General features: G+C 36.2%; 1 protein-coding gene across 1 annotated transcript in view; it reads right to left on the bottom strand.

Moving 5' to 3' along the window:
- Positions 1 to 12,757, bottom strand: part of LOC148955098 (fatty acid hydroxylase domain-containing protein 2-like) — a 28,857-nt gene extending 16,100 nt beyond the window's left edge. The window contains exons 1-2 of the mRNA XM_089100316.1: positions 12,610 to 12,757; positions 10,507 to 10,610 (exon numbers count right to left, since the gene is read on the bottom strand). Of these exons, the coding sequence (XP_088956442.1) occupies positions 10,507 to 10,610; positions 12,610 to 12,719 (214 nt within the window). The 5' untranslated portion in view covers positions 12,720 to 12,757. The remainder of the gene's footprint in view (positions 1 to 10,506; positions 10,611 to 12,609) is intronic.
- Positions 12,758 to 19,635: the final 6,878 nt, after the last annotated feature.

Here is a 19,635-nt window from a genome sequence, read left to right on the forward strand (position 1 = left end):
TGTTGAACAAATGTTGAGGGGAATGTTGAATGTTAATGTTGAACAAAACTGACCAGACACCCTCGTGTCGATTGAATGGCTCTGTGACATTACCTCTTTCGAATGGCGGGGGAGTCATCTACATTGAATCCATTGGCAATGTTTTCAAAAGTATATCCACGATATGATTCTGCTTTGTTCCAATTAATATATCAATAAATTGACTATAAGCATTTGAGTCACATTTTAAAAGTTCCATACAATAGTCCAAGGGGGGTGAATCAGATTTCATTATATTGTAAAGTGTGCCTGACGACAGAATATCCTGCGTTGAAGAGATAACTCGAGAAAATAATCATCCAAAATCAAATGTTTCTCCACAAACACTAGATTTGATCTAATTCTCTCTTTCTCGGAAATTTTGGAGGAAAGGTTTTAGAGGTTAAAGATGAATTTGTTTATTTGGGGGTTAAGTTTAGTGCTTTAAGGGGGATGTCTAGGCATGTAGAAGATTGTAATTTAAGGGGTAATAGGCTAATAAATATGCTCTTGAGAAGTAATTTAAATCAGCTAGCTGACATGAGGATCCAGAAAAGTTTTCCAGACAAAGGTAGCTTCTAGTCTACATCGGGGCTCTGAGGTTTGGGGTTTTTCTAAAGCAGCTAAGCTAGTAGTAGTTCAGCTAAGATATTTTAAGAGAATTTTAGGCTTGAAGGATTCATTTAGTTCAGTGGTACTGAAAGGAGATTTGGGGCTTTTTTCTTTAAGGAGTGTTAGATTGGTTAGAATGGTAAAATTCTGGGAGAAGATAATTTGGCTACCTAGAGTTCGGCTTCTTAAGGCAGCTTATTTGGAAAGCTTGAAGGATGGTAGACGTGACACATAGTCAACCCAGATCAAGAAAATACTGGACCTTTGTTCACTTTCGAAGATGTGGAATTAAGGAAAAGGCTCTATGGGTGAAACCGTGATAGCGCGGTAGAAAGCCCAGCAAACACTAATTGTCCATGAAATCAAAGAGTGGTAAGCTCAATAGGACCAATGTATATCATTGTGGTTTTACTTCCAAGCCATAGATGGTTGGGGGGAGGAGATTTACTTTAGATTTGGGTTGAAAATAGAGAATTTGAAGAATTTGTTGTCTGTAAGAGGGGAGAGATGGGATTTAGGGGAGAGAATGACATTTATTGGAGAGTTTAAGCTGGCGGCTGGCCCTTATTTCTGCCTAAAGTGTGGATTGGTGAATGAAAACTTTTTTCATTTTGTATCCGAGTGTGAAGAGCTGTCTGAGTTGCGGAATGAATGTTTCGGACGAGTGTTTGGGAGCCAATGCTGGTTAATAGAACGGATGGCTGAGAGGAATGCATGTGCTATTAAACAGTTGTGTAAGTTTCTTCGTTTAGGGATTAAATATAGGGAATCATGTTTGAGGGGATAGCCTGATATTATTTTTATGATTTGAATTTTATTATATGTTTTTTTTTGGTTAAAAGTCGAACCTTGATGTGTTTTTTTTTGTCGTTTTGTTGTTCTTTTTCTTTTTTCCTTTTTTGATTTTTACTATCTAAAGTTGTATTTTGTTCCTGAGTGTTGGTTTGTAGATTGTATTATGTGATGATATGGCCCACAGGCTTTTTGCAATAAATCTTATCTATCTATCTATCTATCTATCTATCAACTTTAGCAGCGAAACATAATTGCTCCTCCATTTTAAATTTGCTCAAGGATATCAAATATCTTGCATATACTTCATCCCATTCCAGACAAAGCCGTGATCCTCTCGTGATTTCCACCGCAATGTTTGGTGCTCTTGTATTATTATCTTCAACTCCACTATCAACTTCTAAAAAGGTAAACATTCCACTCGTCAACACACAAATATATATCCAAATGAGTAAAGTCAAACTGTTCTCACTCCTTTGAATTCTCTTCACAGACTAATAATACTAAAGCAAAAATCCTTTCCTCATATTCTTTGCAATCCTCCGCCGCTAATATGTAAGCGAGCCTCTGATTGGTCTAGAAGGAAACTCGTGATCCTGTTTCCTATTCCTGGATCATAACATTCGCCCCGAGCGTGCACTTGGCCAAAACAACAACAACAAATAAATCGACCTTGGAAAAAGAGGTCATTGACCCACTTCGACTATGCAATCATTCTCCCTGGGGATTCCATGCCTATATTTGGTGTTCGTACGGAGTTAGACTAAATTGTAGATGGCATTACATGTGTTCTTACGGGAGTCAATAAGGCCTTTCTACTCATATGGTTGTTTCTGCATTAAGGAATATAGGGGTGTGGACGAGCAGGTACGTGGATGACACCATTGTCGGAGGATCTAACTGTCACGAAGCCAATTCTGCCGTCACTGTCTCTGCGGCCGTTCTAACTGAACTAGGGTACACATTGTCTAAAAAGTCAGTTCTCCGGCCAACCCAGCGGATGAAATACTTAGGACTCACGAACACACGAACGTGCCTGCCTTCATTGTGCCGGGGGAAAAGATTGGGAAGATGTGCAAATTGGTGGAAAAACTATTATCCTCAGTGAGGGTGGATATCAAATGCATTAAAAAGTTTATGGGTTACGCTATGTCCCTCAGCCCAGCTTTTCCACATGCTCGGTTGTTTATTTCAAGGTGTATGCAATTTTTTAGCGAGTATGGAGCGTGAACAGTCTCATTCTATGGGATTCGATAATGACACAAAAGAAGAACGGTGGTTTTGGTGTTTCCTGTGGGACGCTCCTAGATTTTTCCCTTGGCATTTGGAAGAACATGTGGCAGTAAAAATCCATACTGATGCATCCGATTTTGCTTGGGGAGGTGTTATATATCCCTGGGTCAGAAGTAGTAAGCCTGCGGGGGTTTTGGTGAAATCCTGAAAAAGACGAAAATGTTTCGGTAACAGAAGCATATCCTTTGAACAGGTACTTTATCTACAGTGGAGACGGACTAAAAAATCATAGAATAAATGAGTACGTAGACCATTTATCAGTAGTAAATCGTTGGAGAAAGGGATCTGAGACTTCACATAGCTCGGAATTGGCGATGAAAGATCTTTTTTAAACGGTAATGGGTTTCAACATATACCTCAGAATAGACCACATCCCAACATATGAGAATATAGCAGATCCGGGATCAAGGGAAATTGATGTTTCAGACTCTATGCAGTAAAAAAATGCTTGGGAAAAAATTCAATATTTCTATGGAGGGCACTCGGGTCATACCTTTGACCTGATGGCTCTTGATTCAAACGCCATGACGGATAAAAAGGGTCAGAAATTGCCTCATTTTAGCCCCTTCCCTCAAGCGGGATCGTTGAGCATTGATTTTTTTTACCCAAAAATTACCTCTGGGAAACCTTTATATTTTCTCAACATTCTGCGTAATTCCAGCTATAATCAAGCATATGAGCAGATATGCAGATGGACAGTACACGCTGGTTGTTCCAGTTTTGCCAATAACTCCTACGTGGTGGCCGAAAGTTTGTAAGCAAGCCGAAAGCTGGTTGAAATTGGGCAAAAAAGGGGATATTGGACTACTTCTCGCTCCGTCAAAAAAGGATTTCGTAGAGGGCTTTGAAATCCGATTTGTTTGCCGTCAGGATGTATTCGAGATAGGAGATTAGGTTATGAGTTTGTGTTTATTTGTGCTTAGTACCATTATGTTCTCCTTGCATCAGTTTTCTATTATTCAATTTTCAAAAAAAGTTATAAATAAACGAGATATCAAATGAGCTTCTTTAAAATCTTATATTTATATTTCTAGGACTTCAAGCTGGAAATAGAAAAAAGGAGAGTTGAATTGCAGTCAATTTTAAAAAATTCAAAATATGAAAAACAGAGAGATGCTCTAAAATCAGCTTTAGAGAGATTCATGGCTATCTGGTACCAAGAGGAGGGGACACTGGAGAGGTTATCACCATTGAATATCGTACGGTTCTTAATTTCAAAATATAAAATGGGGAAAACTAAAGTGCGCAAAAAATAATGTAGATTATAAGGGGAGTATGCCCTACGAGACTGCTCTTGCCCAACTAGAGAAGATACAAGCACTTTGAGCACACTGACGGGTCAGCTACCTCCAATTTTTGCTGAAATGAGTGTGACAGGACAATATAGTACGCAAACAAATTTGGGAAACCCAGTTCTGTCGTATGAAGTGCGACAATATGTAAAAACTGTTTCTTCAGAGCAAAAAAATTCTCTATTGCCGGTTCGACAAGCCATCCCAATGTCAATGACTAAGTTAAAATGCCTTGCAGAAATTTTAGCAAGGAAAATAATGTCTAAAAGTGACTATTTTAAGAAATTTATATTAATGCGAAATAAGGATTTTTTACTACTTCAGTTTTACACTGTAACAAGGTTCTCTGACTTGCAAAGAATACCAACGACGGCAGTCAGAAAAGGTGAAAAAAACTCCTTGATATTTTTGCAGTCTGATGCTAAAACTATCAAGTCAGTTGAAGACCGCGTCCTCTCCACTGCCCCAAACAAGGATTCATTAATCTGTCCAGTTTCCTCACTTTTGGACTTTGTAAAATTATCAGGAGATTGGCAAACTTTTACTATTGCGAAAAGTTAATTGTTCCCGAAAGCTAATATTAGGGGAATCGGCTTGGAACCATTGACATACGATGACATAAGATTATGTATGGTAAACAATTTGAGTGAACTGGGACTGTATGAAGGAGAGACACCGCACGGCTTAAGATCGGGTGCAGCAATTGAAATGGTGAACCCAGGAGTCCCTCTTGACACAGTTAAGACCTGTGTTGGATGGGGCTCAGCGGAAATGGTAGAATTATATACAGGAAACTCAAAGCTGGTACAAAAGAACCAATCTTATGACGTATGGAAGAATGTGAGCATTGGCCCTGCGTTATGGCAAGGGAAAAACCCGGCCACTTTCCCCCGTGTTTTTCAGTGATTACTCATTCATCTGTAGAATAGGAATATAGAAAAAAAAATGAATAAATATGTTAGATGAATCATGTTGAATGTTTGAGTAGGTAAGGGATTGGGATTTGGAAGAATAAATGGGTTGTGTTTGGGCTGAGAAGTGGTATATTAGGATAGAGGAGTGGTCAAGGACTCTGTCTCCTCCGGCACTTAACTGAAGGGTCTGCATGGTCCGGGTTCTGAATACAGAGCTATTCCGAACGCGGAGAAAGGCAGACAATTCAGTCTGTCCGCGAAACAATGTTGTTGTGGACAAGGAAGGAAACAATCTGGATGGATAAATGAAAAAAAAAAAAAAATCAATAATGGCATGTAAATGCACGTAGGAAAAAGAGGGGATCAGGCCACACAGAAAGTCCTCATCTACTTCAAGGTCTTCATCGTTCCATGCGGACTCTGTTCTCCTCTGACACTTAACCAAAGGGTCTGCGTGGTCTGGGTTCGGAATACAGAGCTAATGACAAGTTGTTATTGAAAAGCATCCATCGCTGGGCGCTGAAGCCAAAGCCTACTGCTTACTAAAGAGGCAACTATGGGCTTTGAGAAACGACACATCAACGTCATATTTTTCCTAGCAAATTATACTTTTAAGGTAACTTTTCCGCTATACAATCCACTTAGAAGTAACGACAAGTGTTATGTTGCTCATCAAAATGAATATAAGCTAAAGATAAATACATTAATAGACAATCGTTGAATATTCCCTATGCATTAGATCTATTTAATTTTATTAGAATATGGAAAGTTTTGTGTTGACCAGGCTTGCGTCTTGTTTTAGTTTGGAAAACCTAACAACTAAACGCCTTTAACTTTAAGCTAACTGTTGATTTGTCTTTTTGACACACATCTGTTTGTATATTTTATTGTTATGACTGTGTTATGCTATGCAGGGTCGTATCCAGGATTTATTTGTGTGTGTGTGTGTGTGTGTGTGTGTGTGTGTGTGTGTATGTGTGTGTGTGTCTGTGGGGGGGGGTACAATAGGAATTTTTTTCGTGGTGGGGGGGGCTTACAAAAAAGAACTTTGAAAAACGCGTCAAAAATTTGTTTATATTCATTTTTGTTACGTTTTTACGAGTCGTAAAACATTTCAGGGGAGGAGGGAGTTTCAAACCCCCTACCGTCCCCCTGGATACGGCCTTGATGCTATGTTATTGTATGTCCATTGTTTGGATTTGCACTATGTCCCTTTGAATTTTGAGTCTTCGCGACTGACCTTTTTTCGGTATCGGTAATAATTTAAGTTTTGCATCTTACCTTGAAGATCATATTCTATTACCTTTGAAACATTTAACTAACTCGAAAGATCTTGTGTTGGGAAACTAATCAGCGAATGTGTTTTGTGTAGCTTATGTAACCAGGTATAAATTTTAAACCCTTAAAAATGTAATAAACGCAATCATTCTTCATCCTTAACTGTTTGCTGCATAGATATTCATATTTTTGATGTAGTCATCAGTCTATCTTGATATAAAACTAAGTCAAAATTGCTTAGACTTTACATAAAATTAATTTAAAAAACTTTCCACAAAATAAGTTTTTCAAAGAAAAGTAAAGAACTCCATTAAACAAAAATTGAGCAAAACTAAAATCAAATAATCTACCAAGCATGAAACTACCACAAATCAGCATTGATAAATAAATGAAACCCAAAACGAACAGAAATTACAATAATTAACCGAGTCAAACTCAAAATGAGCAGAAATTAACATAAGTTGGGCGCAAATCCCCTATGCCTTCCAAAGGCCAGAACAAAATTTGCACTTTACTGAAAAAATATAATTTTTTTTACTTTTATAACTTTAATAAATCAAACAATATTAACATTTTGATTATTAAATATCAGTATATGTATATTAAACTGACAATGCTCATTCATTTGTATTTTTTCAGTAAAGTGCAAATTTTGTTCTGGCCTTGGGAAGGCATAGGGGTTTTACGCCCAACTTATGTTAATTTCTGCTCGTTTTGAGTTTGATTCGGTTAATTATTGTAATTTCTGTTCGTTTTGGGTTTCATTTATTAATCGATGCTGATTTGTGGTAGTTTCACGCTTGGTAGATTATTTGATTTTATTTTTGCTAAATTTTGGTTTAATGGAGTTATTTACTTTTCATTTAAAAACTCATTTTTTGGAAAAAGTTTTTTTAATTAATTTCTGTTTGCCGTGTATGCTCATTTTAGTCAGGGAAATATTTGCTAACGCTTTAAATAGTTTCTTTTTAAACGAATTAGTAATTTGACCTGCTATTTGAATGCCGGGGAAAAATTTTGAGCAATTTTTAACTGCATACACCCTTTTAAAAATCTGGATACAAATAGTACTGTTTAATTTAGTTTCATAACTCCTCTAGTTGACCTGTAATGGAAAACTTGATACCATTCGCAAAAAAAAAATCTGTTTACTTTCTTTGATAGCTTGGATACACTAACGCTATTTGGATTTGGTTAAATTTCAAGAGCAGAAGTAGCTCCGAACGTTTGAACATAATACCCTCAGTCGTTCTTGGGATACTGCTGAGATGCCTTATCGGGAATTAGCATTATCACAGTGCATTTTGATTTAACCTTAAGTCAACATTTAGTTTTTAAACATATAAAAATTGGACTTGAGGAAGACTAAAATATATTCTATAAATCATATACAAAAAATTTCTATATAAACCTTATATGCCCCCATGGCATAACTTGCAATTCGTGTACTGAGGGAACTCAGGGGGCAATCATCTTAAAAGACATAACGTCAAGAGAGTTTAACTATCTTGAAAAGAATGAAAACCTCACAATATTGATTGGAAAAGTTTTGGAAAATGTTGGGCATGGCAGGGGCGTTAGTCGCTCTACGGTCACTTTCAACTATTAAAAAAGGCACTAGCCCTTTTAATTTCCAATTGAAGGAGCCCTTTTGAAGTTTCTACGACAACGCTTTCAATAAAAACTTTATATGCCCCCAGGGCATAACTTACAGCCCCTACCCTGAGGGCTGTGGGGGGAGGGGTTATCATCCTTAAAGACCTAATTTCCAAAACTTTTAACTGCGTTGAATAAAATGGCTATCTAAAATTTTTTAGACTATTAAAATTGGTACTAGTCCTTTGAATTTCAAATCGAATGAGCCCTTTTTCAAGTTTCTACGACAAAGATTTCAATAAAAACCTTATATGCCCCCAGGGCATAATCCTTGCCCTGAGGGTTGTGGGTGAGTGTCCTCCTTAAAAATATGTTTTCTATCTGGAAATCAACTACACTGAACAAAATGGCTTTCTCAGAATTTTTTTCGGTTGTGTTTGGAGGAATGAGGGGTGTGGGAGGGGGGGGGGCTAGTTGCCCTCCAATCACTTTCGACTATTAAAAAGGGCACTAGCCCTTTGAATTTCCAGTCGAATGAGTTTTTATTGCCGTTTCTACGACAACACCTTTAAAAACCTTATATACCCCCAGGGCATAACTTAAAACCCTTGCCCTGAAGGATGTGGGGGAGTGTCCTCCTCAAAAACATATTTTCTACCTGGAAATCAACTACGCTGAACAAAACTGCTATCTCAAAATTTTGTTCGGATGTGTTTGGGGGAATGAAGGGCTTGAGGGGGGGGGATAATTGCACTCAAATCACTTTCGACTATTAAAAAGGGCACTAGCCCTTTGAATTTCCAATCAAATGAGCCTTTCTTGAATTTTTTATGACAACGCCTTCTATAAAAACCTTATATACCCCCAGGGCATAACTTAAAACCCTTGGCCCGAGGGTTGTAGGGAAGTATCCTCCTCAAAAACATATTGTCTATCTGGAAATCAACTACGCTGGACAAAATGACTGTCTCAAAATTTTGATTGAATGTGTTTGGGGGAATGATGGGCGCGGGGGGGGGGGGGGGGCTAGTTGCGCTCCAATCACTCTCGACTATTAAAACGGGCACTAGTCCTTTGAATTTCCAATCGAATGAGCCTTTTTTGACGTTTTTACGACAACGCCTTCTATAAAAACCTTATATGCCCCCAGGACATAACTTAAAACCCTTGCCCCGAGGGTTGTGGGGGAGTTTCCTCCTGAAAAAGATATTTTCTATCTGGAAATCAACTAAGCTGAACAAAATGGCTATATCAAAATTTTGACTGGATGTGTTTGGGGGAATGATGGGCGGGGTGGGGCTAGTTGTCCTCCAATCACTTTCGACTATTAAAAAGTGCACTAGCCATTTGAATTTCCAATCGAATGAGCCTTTTTTGAAGTTTCTACGACAACGCCTTCTATAAAAACCTTATATGCCCCCAGGGCATAACTTGTCCCGAGGCTTGCCCTTGCCCCGAGGGTTGTGGGGGAGTGTCCTCCACAAAGAGATTGTCTATCTGGAAATCAACTACGCTGAACAAAATGACTATCTCAAAATTTTGATTGGATGTGTTTGGGGGAAGGCTGGGCGTGGGGGGGGCTAGTTGCCCTCCAATCACTTTTGACTATTAAAAAGGACACTAGCCCTTTGAATTTCCAATCGAATGAGCCTATTTTGAAGTTTCTACGACAACGCCTTCTATAAAAAAAACCTTATATGCCCCCAGGGCATAAATTAAAACCCTTGCCCCTTGGGTTGTGGGGGAGTGTCCTCCTCAAAAAGATGTTTTCTTTCTGGAAATCAACTACGCTGAACAAAATGGCTATCTCAAAATTTTGATTGGATGTATGGGGGAATGATGGTTGTGGGGGGGGGGGCTATCACTTTTGACTATTAGAAAGGGCACTAGCCACTCCAATTTCCAATAGAATGAGCTCTTTTCGAAGTTTCTTCGACGACTCCTTCGATACGAAGTGCCCGGGTATAGAGAAAAAAAAAAACACATTGTGCCCATATCGTTCTTTACTTAGGCAGCGCTCTGGGATAGCTATATATATTCCCTGTAGATCATTGAAAACTGCTCAATATTTCCCATAACATTTGAAAGAGCACTATAAAAGTTTTGCATTCATTTTGTTTTTGAATTAAGGTAGCTTTGATCATTAGTTTGAATATTTTATAACATACAACATGATTTTTATGCCAACAAACATAAAACGATTTAAGTCGGTTTAGAGCTTTTGAAGCAACTATGATATAATGAAGAAATATAAAGGATTTTTTTCCAAGCTTTCATCAATATTTCACATAGTTTTGCTTTTGTTTTAGTTTGGTGTTTTCCCTTTAAAATGATCTCTAGCCCAAGCTTCGTCGTTTGCGTAAGAGCTGAAATATATGAAGCAAGTTTTTTTTTTTTTTTTTTTTTTTTTTTTTTTTTTTTTTTTTTTTTGAAAAGAAAAGTGTATGAAGTTTTGCCTGATAAATACATTTTTGGATTTCAGTTTATTTAGGCCAAAGTTTTTAAGGTCAAATTAGTTTCTGTTCAGTTTCTATAAACCAATTTTTTTTGCCATCTAAAAATAAAAAGTATTCTAAAAAATAAATTAAAATAAACTTTTACTAACGTAAGTAAAGCTATTTCTACTTTTTTCTTTCGCTTAAATCGAATCGAACCCCTATTTTAAATAGCCTACCCATTTTTCATTGATCAAAAAACCAGATAATATTTACCGAAAACGTAATAATTGACTTCGCTGTCACCAAGACGATATGTTACTTGATTCCAGCATTGCTGCCATGCATCATCATCGAGACCAAAAAAGTTATGAATGACACTAAAAAATTACAAACAACAAAATTGGTTCTTAATTACTTCTGTATAAAAATTTTCATTGAAAATTTCTTTGAAATATTTCACTGTAATAATGTGTTTATTTACTAATAGTCTGTCGTTAACATATAACTAGTTAATCATGCTGCTCATTTAGTTAACACATATTAAAAATACATATGGAACGAAACGTAGGAAATAGGAATCTTTTGACGCTTCAAGCCCTCTAAAATTTTGGAACAAAAGTGTACCATGAATTTTTTAATTAATTTAAAATTGAAGCGCCTTTGTCGACTCAATAGCCTATGTCGACTTTCGTATTTAAACCTTAATTCTGCCCATGAAAATGTGAATGATCAGTAGAGTTGATTTTGGTTTTCTATTTACCGCAAATCTTCACTGCAATTTTGTCAAACAATTTGATTTTTCATAAGAAAAAAAGCTAAGGATATACAATTCTCAGCGTTCAGACTATTCAAGAATAATTTGGAGTCTAACTTTATCCATCTATGGCGTATGACGACTTGATTTATAATCCGTGATTCTGCTGATAAGATGCTGAATAATCCTAATGAATGTGGATATAGGTGTCGTTTATTTGATCGGTTGATAAGCCATAACCGGTTAGAAATGTTGATATCATTGCTTGCTAGCTTTAATGATTACACCAACTAGTAAAAATTTTAATACTATCATCATCAAGATTACCATGATTTAATAGCTGAATTTTACATCTAAATATGAAGAAATGAGACATAAAAAGTTTTTCTCTAGAGTAAACTTTTAAAACATAGTAAACATGTTGCGCAAGTGCTTACGCCTGACATAAAAAACTGATACTAGAATACTTGAGAATGACGATTGGATGTAAAGGTAAAAGCTACAATGTGAAACGTCCCAACGCAGAAGACCATTTAAAACACTAAAGGGCTACGCACACGTAGCTGATTTCGGGAACCGATTTCAGCATCAGTGGACAAACGATAGCGGTAAGAAAAATTTGTTGAAAGAAAAATTTATTGCGCAAAATTTTCAAAACAAAAAATCATGGACACAAATAGTCAACTGGAGTTTATAAATAGTCTCGTGATTGATCTCAGCTTAGTTCTCAGTTTAGTTCTCAGCTCAGTAGTGGGGGCTTTCACCACAGATACCTCTGTTATTTGTATCCCTATTTTTTGTGATGATGATGATGAAAATCAGTGCTAATTTTGTAAATCGGTGCCAGAAAGTAGAAAATTTTTCAAGCTCAAATCGACGCCAATTTCTTTTAAAATCGGCGCTGATTTGGAAATCAATCCGAAATCAGCTAAGTGTGCCCAGCCCTTAAGGAATAATGTCAAAAACTTAGCAGAATGCTTTAAGCACAGAAAGTTTTCAGGCAGGCTAGGATTTACGCATAGGCCTAGTAGGCCCGGGCCTAGGCCCGCACAATACCGAGGGGTGAAAAAAAACACTGATTTTTTTTTTCTACAAAAAACTGGACTGATGTGATTTATCGTCAAAATGGCAGGTGCTCTTTGCTGCTGCGCTGCCTATTCATAGATAGATGATTTTCTTCTTTCTGTGCATATCTTTCTCCTCTAGACAGCATAGGAATTCCGTAGCCATTTACAAACTGTCAGATGTCTCCCAAGAATGGCAGCTGAGAGCTCGGTATCACCTCTCTCTTGAATAGATCATGGTTTATCACACATCAATTACCATTTATCCTGGACTTCCACTATTCCCGAATTTTAGGGGATTTCCTTGTGAATCCCTGTGTCTCCCCCCAAAAATTGCTTGGGCCTAGGGGCGCCGAAACGCTTCGGCCTAGGGGCACCAAAGATTTAAATCTGCCCCTGTATACCACCATACAGTCTTTAATAATATAAAGTATAGGGCTTAATTATGAGAACAATAATTTGAAATAGATTCGCAAAAAGAACTTTGTGAGCTGGCTTAGGGTTTCCCATATCTTTTTAGCCCAATAAGATAAAAGAGCAATCATATTCAATACTTACAATGAAACCAAATTCCTTAGCAACACAAAGAAACATACAATTGCTAAAATTGGATTAATTACCAAACGCAATAATTTCAAGAGAGATATTTTATTTTCACTTGCATCCATTTCTTTCCAATAACAACAACTATTTCTGAGATGAGCGCTTTCTCAATGTTTATCTAAACATTTTTAATCGGGACCAAATAGGATTGTGTGCCAAAAATATATTAAGTAAACAAAGAAACCTTCTCACATAAGCTATAATAAAAAACAAAAGCAACATCATGCGAGAAAAAATTAATGCGCAGTTTACATTTTAAAAAATGGGAAAGAAGATTGTTATATAGTTAGATTCTTGTTTAGGCTAATTCTCATTACAGATGTAGTTCCATAGTTAACAGATGGTTAAGATCTAAATTTGAAACGAATAGTTTTGTTTAGGTATATAAAACTTTGTGAGGAGGGAGGTCTAAAAATTCAAAAATGAAGTGCAGAGTCACTATTTCCATGGTTTCCAGCATGAGTTCTTCGAAGAAAATTGTTGATAGGCAGCCTATGTCTTCCAAAAACACCGGCAAGTACCAGTAGGTTAATGTCTTCGGAAAACATGAATACATTTAAAAATATGTATAAATAGGAAACTAAGAAGTATTGCTATATAAATTTTGATAAAAACAATCTTTTGGAAGCCTGAGACCCCTCCCCCTCAGCCCACCGGGCAATTTTATGGTGATGCATACAATACCCCTCCCTCTCCTCCATTTGTGCTATAGCACCCGTTTTAGGGAATTATACCAAAAATATTTTCTGTAATGAAGGAGATTTAGAAATTAGTCTTGTACCCCTCCCCCCAAAGCTCCTTCTTTGTTCGTCTGAAGGCTCGTGGAAAATTTGGAAATTTCGGCTAAGAATGTATTGTTTGGGATTTTATATACACCCCTGCTCATAAACATAATTAAATTAAAAAAAACAAACAAGTTTTTTTAACTGAAAGTAAGAAGCACCATTAAAACGAACGTTAGTCGTTTCGTGTATGATGGGGACTGCCTTATCTTCCATGCCTAAGTCGTTACGCAAAAATTTTTTAATTCTTTTAAAGAAGCGTCCCATTGTTCTAAGTAAACGACCCTTGCGTTTCAGGCATGGGCGCCCATAAGCTGAATTCCAGGGGGGGGCAAACTTCGTCTAATTGCTACTTTTAATGCTATATAATAGAAATCTCAGAACAAAAATATAAAAATACGGCAGCATCCTACAGCCAGGGGGGGCCAAGAGCCCCCCCCCTGCCCCCCCATATGGGCGCCCATGGTTTCAGGAGTCATTATCAAAGAAATGGGACAATTCAAACTTTAGCGTAAGAAGTGAGGTGTTGAGGAGGAGGCAACCCCCTTTATATACGTAACAATTTACGCATAAAAAGGCTTTTTGTTAAAAGTATTGCCTTTTAAAATTTCAAGAAATCAACTTGTTCATTAGGTATCTGTTTTCCCGTAAAGAAGAACGATTTCCGTAAAAAAGAACGAGAAGTAAGACATAACACTAACATTTTCATTTATCGATTTTCCTCTTGTTATACTAACAAATAGATGTTACATTATATCATGGTTGCAGCGGTAGCTACGACCTAGTAAAGAGCGAACCACAGCCCATAGTAACCAAAAGTTGAAAAACACGTTTTAAAAAAAACTGCCTAGTGAGAAAAAATTGCCCTCTACGACTAAATCAGGAACGGTAACTATTGTTTTGGTTATTCTTAAAAGTAAAAGTTAATTACGAAAAGACATTTATGGTGATTTCGAAAAAGTGCCTGAGACCCCTTGAAAATGACGTAAGATCGAAATATAAAGTGCACCGTTGGAATCAGCATGGTCCAAAACCTTTTGTAGGACAATTACAGTCCCCCATCTTGAACACCAAGGAAAAGTCACTTTTTTGCATGGGTAGCACTGATGTGTCTCCTTAATTTTCTTTTTTTTTCACCACGGCTAGCGAATGACCAGAAAATCATAGAGAGATGTTTAATGGCTCATTCGAATGGAAATTGAATTTGCTAGTGCCCTTTTTAAGCTACCAAAAATATTAGAGGGCAAATAGCCCCTCCTCTCTTCAGGCCCCTCCCCCAAAGTAGTCCTATAAAATTTTGAGATAGCCATTTTGTTTAACATAGTTCAAAGGTCCAATAAATATGGTTTTGATGATGATATGACCCTCTGTAGTCCCTGGGGAAGGACTGTATTTGATATCGGCCGTATCGATATCGCGCGTATCGGTATTGGGCGTATTGGTATTGCATGTCTCGTATCGGGAACATCGGTATCGGTATCTGGTGTTTTTTTCAGTCATTTTCTAGGTTCATTTTTTAAAGCGTGTCCCGGGAAGGTATCATGGTTGTAGCGGTAGCTACAACCTAGTAAAGAGCGAACGACAGCCCATAGTAACCAAAAGTTAAAAAATATATTCAGAGAAAAATTATCTAATGAAAAAAATTGCCATCTGACAATGATTCAGGAATGGTGACTATTATTTCCGTTTGTCTTAAAAGCAAAAGTTTATTGCGAAAAGAAATTTATTGTGATTTCAAAAAAAAGTCTGAAACCCCAGTAGAATGGCCATAATAACTCCGAACAGGGCTCCTTATATGGGCATAGAATACTGACGGGGCTCCATATATGGGCATGGAATCCCTAGGGAGAATGATTGCGTAATCGGTCAATGACCTCTTTTTCCAAGGTCGATTTATTTGATGTTTCTATGTGTAATAACTCCGGAACGAAGGTTGCACATGCGCATTGAATTCTAACGGGAACAATGTTATTGATCTAGGACTCGAGGGGGAAGTGAATTCCCGAGAACTTGATTGCGTAATCGATCGCGAATGTTATGATCCAGAAATAGTATTTGTTATTGTTTTGGTCATGTACATGCTCGAGGCGAATGTCATGGTGTCCAGAAATAGGAAACAGTATTTGTTGTTGTTGTTGTTTTGGGCGAATGTTATGAGTTTCCCGGAAACAGTTAGATCACGTGTTTCCTTCTCAGGCAATCAGAGGGCTTGTTTACATAGTAACGGCGGAGGGAATATAAGGAAAGGATTTTTGATATAGTTTTATTAGTCTGTGAATAGAATTCACTAAGTTTTTAGTTAGCAGTGTAATAACATGAGTGAACAAGTTGAGTTAGAAATATCCTTTTATTGCAACTGTTCTATTTGTAAGGGGCATTTTCATGATTTTGAGTATTCACATGAACCTACTGAATGTTTACATAGCTTAGAGGCAGAGACACATGAGAAGAATCTGGAGGAAAAGAGAATAAAAGTTATATGCGACATGGAGAGAAATTTATATCGATTGCAAGTCAGCTCAGATAAAAGAAAGATTGATATGATAGAAAAGGAGGATCTAAAGAAGAAACTGGTAAAAGAGGGTTTTCTCTATAGTGTAAAAGACATCAGTGAAAACCCAAGGAAAAATGTGTATAGTGCAAGATATAACTCGGATTATTATGATGATTATGCTCCAAGAGAAGAGAGAAAGTGGCCCTTTAAGAGACACCATAAGAGGACATTCTACGAAAAGGACTTTAAACAACGGACACCATGGTGGAAGTATTCTCATATAGCATTTTACGATAAATCCCATTTTTTATATGCTTGAAAAGTTTTATACCATAATCATACAATAAATTTGTTTCTGCTATTTTTATTTTCTCATTCTAGATATGTATAGAATAAGGATACTAGCAGAGACTTATGTACAAGAATAGTTCAGTTTCATTAAATCACTCCAAAGAGTAGGCCTACTATCAGTCCACAGCCAAGTTTTTTATCAATGTTATAAAAAAAAATCATTCTTCTATATATTTTTATTCAACTGTCAAATCAATATATAATACTTTTTAAATATATGACCTCATCATCCTCCACTAACTCGTCCTCAATGGTAATTTCTTCAATTTGAGGTGACGCTATTGTAAGTAGTTGAATGCTATCGTCATCATCATTGTATGTTTCGATATTACTCAGAGTGGGCATATTAACATATAGACGATCATCATCTTCGATACACAGTCTTCCTGAGGGTCCCCTCCTCACCAAATCATCTGATGTATACGATAGTCCAGATGATGTATAATGAACTTCTACCACGTCGTCGTCATTATCTGAACTAACAATCTCAGATTTACACAAAAGAAGCTCCTCACTTTCTGTGAGCTCCCACTCGGTCCATACATCCTAAAAAGGTCGAGAACACTATGGTCAAAAGCTCTGTGGAAAGGTATAGTCTTCATGAATATACTGAGGGGTGTTCAATAAATGTAATAAACAGGGTTACTTATTATTTTTCATTTTATCTATAATTTTGTATGTCTAAAATTCATCAATTAGCCAGATGTGTGTTTTTTTTTTATTATTTTTTACATACGGAGCGAGATTTAATGTCATTGATAGAAGCCTGTATGAGATTTAATGTCTGTGATAAAACCAGGAAAAAAAAACCTTTCCAAGAACTATGTTTTTCAAAGAAAAGTAAAGAGCTACGACATTAAATCAAAGAGAGCAGAAATAAAGTTGAATAATTGCTTAAACGTAAATTTTCTGTAAACATACTTCTAATTAATCACTTCTAAAAAGGTAAGTATAGACCGCTCATCCTCTATGGTGGGGGAGCATACACAGATGTGTCCTTCTCGGTCGACTAGGTGCTGTAGTGAGTTGTTTTTAATAGGAGTACATTATTTTTGAATATTTAAATGAATCAGATTAGTTAAACAAAGCTGATAAATAAAAATTCTATTAACAGTTAATTTTGTACCGACTACATAAATATTTAAGACCAAGTGTACCACGATGCACCATTGTGGTCTGAGAAATTCAAAAACTCAGAAACTCAATACATAGTTTTCGATTATTTCAAGTCGATTACTATCTAAGAATTTTATTTCTACAACACTTAGACCTTCCTTAGGTTGAAGTGCTGTTTTAAACCACAAAATGGTAGAAAATCCCGCTTTACTTGAGTACATTATACGTTTTGCCTCTTACAATTTGCCCCATTAGCTTGATATGTTATCTCGAGAGAAAAAAAAACTATCAAATAAACACGCAGACTAAACTTGATAAAACTTATATATTTGAAATCTGCATTTAAAGCTGATTCTTTGATGCATCTATTGGTATCAAAATTCCCCTTTCTAGAGTTTCGGATATCATTGAGCTGGCTCGCTCCTTACTTACACTTCGTTACCACGAAATGTTTTATTAATTAAAAAACTTTCCTCAAAATAAGTTTTTCAAAGAAAAGTAAAGAGCTACTACATTAAATCAAAGATGAGCAGAAATAAAGTTAAATAATTGTTCAAACGTAAGCTTATGTCCAATGCCATACTAGTTAAAGTGACAAAAACTCTTTCCCACAAGAGGACACTTTTCAACTAAAAGTAAAGAGCTACTAAATCAAAGATATGATGAAATAATAACGAATAATTGTTCAAACGTAAAGTTATGTTTAGCGATAAACTTATTAGAGTGATAAAAAACTTTTTCCCACAAGAGGACACTTTTCGAGTAAAAGTAAAGAGCTACTTTCGTACCAAGTCCTGACCCCCCTAATTAAAGGATATGAATTAGAACCATGGGAACGTAATTTCATCGTATTTTGCATTTCCCACAAGAGTAACACTTTTCGAGTAAAAGTAAAGAGCTACCAGACTAAACCAAAGATATGATGAAATAATAACGAATAATTGTCCAAACTTAAATTTTTTTAATATCTCTGACACAAACTTTTACAGTGTTGAAAAATAGTGAAAAAGAAAAGACTAAAAAACATTGGAAGAAATAGATTGCTAGGAAAAAATGCTTACATTTGCATAATCCGTCTGGGCTTGGGATGCCTGAAGGACCAGGTAGTGCATGTTGGAGGGTGGAGGGACCGGTGGCGTTACATTCTTGTACAAATTGGACTGCGGCTTGTACAGGCAGCGTCGGTCTTGAATAGTCGATATGAAGGTTGGATTGGCCAGTGTATTTGGGGGGCTTCGGCCAGCGACCATACTGCACAACTGTTGCCTTCGCAGGGGGCGCATTAATGGCCCTCGCTTTCTTAGTGGGTGGCGGCGACAGACATTCTTCATAATTGGCCTTAAAAAGAAGAGAAAAAAGTTAGTATTGAAATAATTTGCCCCTTTTCACAGAAGGAAAGTTATTAAACATAAATATATATATATATATATATATATATATATATATATATATATATATATATATATATATATATATATATATATATATATATATATATATATATATATATATATATATATATATATATATATATATATATATATATATATTGCGAAAACACACAAAAGTTAGAAAAAATGGGTAAGTGTTTTAAATATGAGCCATTCTGTTGCGAAAACAAACAAAAGTTAGAAAAAATGCAAAATGTTCCTTTATTACCTCTGCAATTCGGGTAAAAATGAAGAATTCATACACATTTTCAACTAGCTAAAGGGTAAGTGTTTTAAATATGAGCCATTCTATTGCGAAAACACACAAAAGATAGAAAAAATGAAAAATGTTCCTTTATTACCTATGCAAAACTGCTAAAAATTAAGAATTCATACAAAATTTCAACTAGCTAAGGGTAAGTGTTTTAAATATGAGCCATTCTGTTGCGAAAACACACAAAAGTTAGGAAAAATACAAAATATTCCTTTATTACCTCTGCAAAACGGCTAAAAATGAAGAATTCATACACATTTTCAACTAGCTAAGGGTAAGTGTTTTAAATATGAGCCATTCTGTTGCGAAAACACACAAAAGTTAGAAAAAATCCAAAATATTCCTTTATTACCTCTGCAAAACGGCTAAAAATGAAGAATTCATACACATTTTCAACTAGCTAAGGGTAAGTGTTTTAATTATGAGCCATTCTGTTGCGAAAACACACAAAAGTTAGAAAAAATATTCCTTTATTACCTCTGCAATACGGGTAAAAATGAAGAATTCATACACATTTTCAACTAGCTAAGGGTA

This window comes from Artemia sp. Qi Xiang Cuo, chromosome 2 (assembly GCF_049724085.1).
Source record: "Artemia sp. Qi Xiang Cuo chromosome 2, ASM4972408v1, whole genome shotgun sequence".
NCBI classification, from domain to species: Eukaryota; Metazoa; Arthropoda; class Branchiopoda; order Anostraca; family Artemiidae; genus Artemia; species Artemia sp. Qi Xiang Cuo.